The sequence below is a fragment of the Triticum aestivum genome, chromosome 4A (assembly GCF_018294505.1).
Source record: "Triticum aestivum cultivar Chinese Spring chromosome 4A, IWGSC CS RefSeq v2.1, whole genome shotgun sequence".
NCBI lineage: Eukaryota > Viridiplantae > Streptophyta > Magnoliopsida > Poales > Poaceae > Triticum > Triticum aestivum.
The window spans coordinates 709761115-709763676 of record NC_057803.1 but is presented as its reverse complement, the minus strand read 5'-3'; the positions used below and the strand labels follow the sequence as shown (position 1 = coordinate 709763676).

General features: G+C 55.8%; 1 protein-coding gene across 1 annotated transcript; it reads left to right on the top strand.

Moving 5' to 3' along the window:
- Positions 1-1300: 1300 nt before the first annotated feature.
- LOC123088273 (60S ribosomal protein L22-like) lies at positions 1301-2354 on the top strand. The gene has a single exon (XM_044510469.1). It carries the CDS (start codon positions 1440-1442, stop codon positions 2190-2192), a length of 753 nt encoding a protein of 250 aa, XP_044366404.1. The 5' UTR covers positions 1301-1439; the 3' UTR covers positions 2193-2354.
- Positions 2355-2562: the final 208 nt, after the last annotated feature.

The following is a 2562-nucleotide window of genomic DNA, read 5'->3' as shown; positions in this document are numbered from 1 at the left end:
ACTCGTTGGAGTTGCGACGAAGCGTCGTCGGAGTTGCAACAAAGCTCACCGGAGTTTCAATGAAGCGCGGTGGGGCCGTTGAAGCTTCGTCGGCGCTGCAATGAAGTGCCGCGGCGGGCCGCCGGAGCTGCGATGAAGCGCCGCCGGAGTTGCAATGAAGCTCGCCGGAGTTTCAATGAAGCGAGGTGGGGCCGTTGAAGCTTCGTCGGAGCTGCAGTGGAGTGCCGCGGCGGGTCGCCGGAGGTGCAATGGAGCGTCACCGGGGTGCCGTCGGTGCGGCCATGACTGGGTCGTCGTGTTGTCTGATCATGCGGCTGGAAGTATCTGATCGGACGGCTCTGAGGGCGACGTAAATTTGTAACAAATGATCGCCTAGAAATAATTAACGAGTAAAACTACAAACGTACAAAGGTGGGTATGGTTCCACGTGCTGCCATCACATATTCTAAATAGTAAAAAAAGAAGAGAAAATGGAGCGTCGACCCATTGGCTCGGCAGCTGGGGGAGCTCCCAGTACGCCCGCGTTTGAGCCTTGTCTCTGGCGCGCGGCACTGGCGGAGTTTCTCCTATGAAAAAAAGCCAATGAGTGTTAGTCCTTGGATATTTTTTTTCTTCTAAATAGTAAAAAAAAAGTAAAGAATTTAAACATTTTTAATATTGTAGGATATCAAAGTTGGTCTAATGTTCTACTCACATGTGTAATTTGAGAAAAAAAAAGACATTGTGGTATTCTTAGTGAAGAACCGAAAATCGAACATTGAATACCACTGATAATTTCTCCATGAAACTTCACACGTAATTAGAATATATTCGGCCATGTATGGTATGGATCTTTTCAGAATTATTTGATCTTCCAGCCTTTTTTTCTTTTGACTTTATAATTTATAATGGATGCGCATGGAACCAGGTTCCAAAAAAAGACCATTGTCCCTAAAACTAACCCATTTTTTTGAGGGGTTACTAATAATAAGTTTAAATGACACAGACGACTTGTGTATACCGAACGAAGGCATGCCATCGGGGCCCACCGCACAGAGAGACGCGAGAAGCCGCCAAGCGGGGCCCAGTCGCGTAGCGAGGAGCGGGAACAGGTGCAGCCTGCCAAGTGGGGCCCAGGCGCATAGACAGAAGGGAGGCTCCCGCCTCCCGCCATCTCCATTCCCACGCCGCGGCGCCTTCCCGCGCAGATCCTCCCGCGCCAAGTCATTTTTACCGCCATTTTCTTGGCGCCAAGCCCCCTCCCGGCTCCGTTTCCCGCCACGCGCGCCTCCCTCCCACCTATAAACTCCCTCGCCGGCCCCGCTCTCTCTCATCCATCCCCATCCCCACCGCCGCAATCCTCCATACTCACATTCATCCAGATCCACAGAGAGCGACAGCGAGATCGTCGGATCAAGAGATCAAGAAGCTCGCCCGGCCGGATCTCAGCCACAGTCACCATGGTGGTCGCGCTCGGCCCCGGCAGGTTCTACGGCGGCGGGCTCCCCCGCCCGCGCGTCTTCCCCGGCGACCGCGTCGACCCGCCGGCGCCCGTCACGGATGCGCTCCTCTGCTGGGCGCGCGACGCGCACTGGTCCATGGGCGGGCTCGCCGCCAAGCGCCTCCGCCTGCAGGGCCGCATCGAGGGCAACCTCGTCAAGCTCCGCCGCGCCGCGAGCCGCGACGCCAGGGCCTCCGCCAAGTCCGCCAGGTCCAAGGTCCGTGCGGCGGGGCACGGGCCTGCCCCCGCCACCCTCGACGACGCGCTCGGCTCCGACGACGAGGACTCAGAGGACGAGGCGGAGGTCGCGGCCCAGGAGAAGGCGCTGCGGCGCGAGGTTGTGGATGATGACGAGGACTCTGAGTCCGGCGAGTCCGAGGGGGAGGGTGTGCCGCTCGTCACCATCGCCGCTGCTGCCAAGAGGAAGCGCGTCAGGAAGCTCTCCGACGAGTTCGACCGCATCGCCGCCGCGCAGCTGGAGGGCGGCGGGAAGAAGAAGCCTGCGGCCGCGGCTCCGGCCAAGGCGCCGCTGAGGAAGAAGGTTTCTGATGCTGCGGCGGTTCCTGCTCCGGCCGCTGAGGCGCCGGCGAAGAAGTCGCTGAAGAGGAAGGCAGTGGCACCGGCGGCTGTGACAGCGGCGAGGACCTCACCGAAGAGGAAGGCTGCGGAGGCGCCGGCGGCAAGGAGGACCTCGCCGAGGTCCAAGCACTGATGGATTTCTGTTCTTTTTGTCAGTTCTGTCGCTGTAGCGGTTCAGGTGTGATATCGGAGATGCAGTCTGCTGTGTGTTTGTCGAAATGCTCGAATGGAATCAGTGTCATGCTTATTTCTGTATATGAATCAAATTTCTCAAATGTCTCTGGTTAACTCTGAATTATCTTGAAATAATAGTTCTTGTAGTGAGATCTGAAAGTCTTCCTAAAATAACAATTGATTTGTTGAGGCATGGTCTGGATATGTGATTACTGAGATATGAAAATCCAATGCCCATGTTTCTTTCTATATCTGAATCTTCCTGTACTGTGATCTTTAGTAGAAACACTCAAATGATTTAGTAGTTCCTGTACTGCTGCTACATTCTT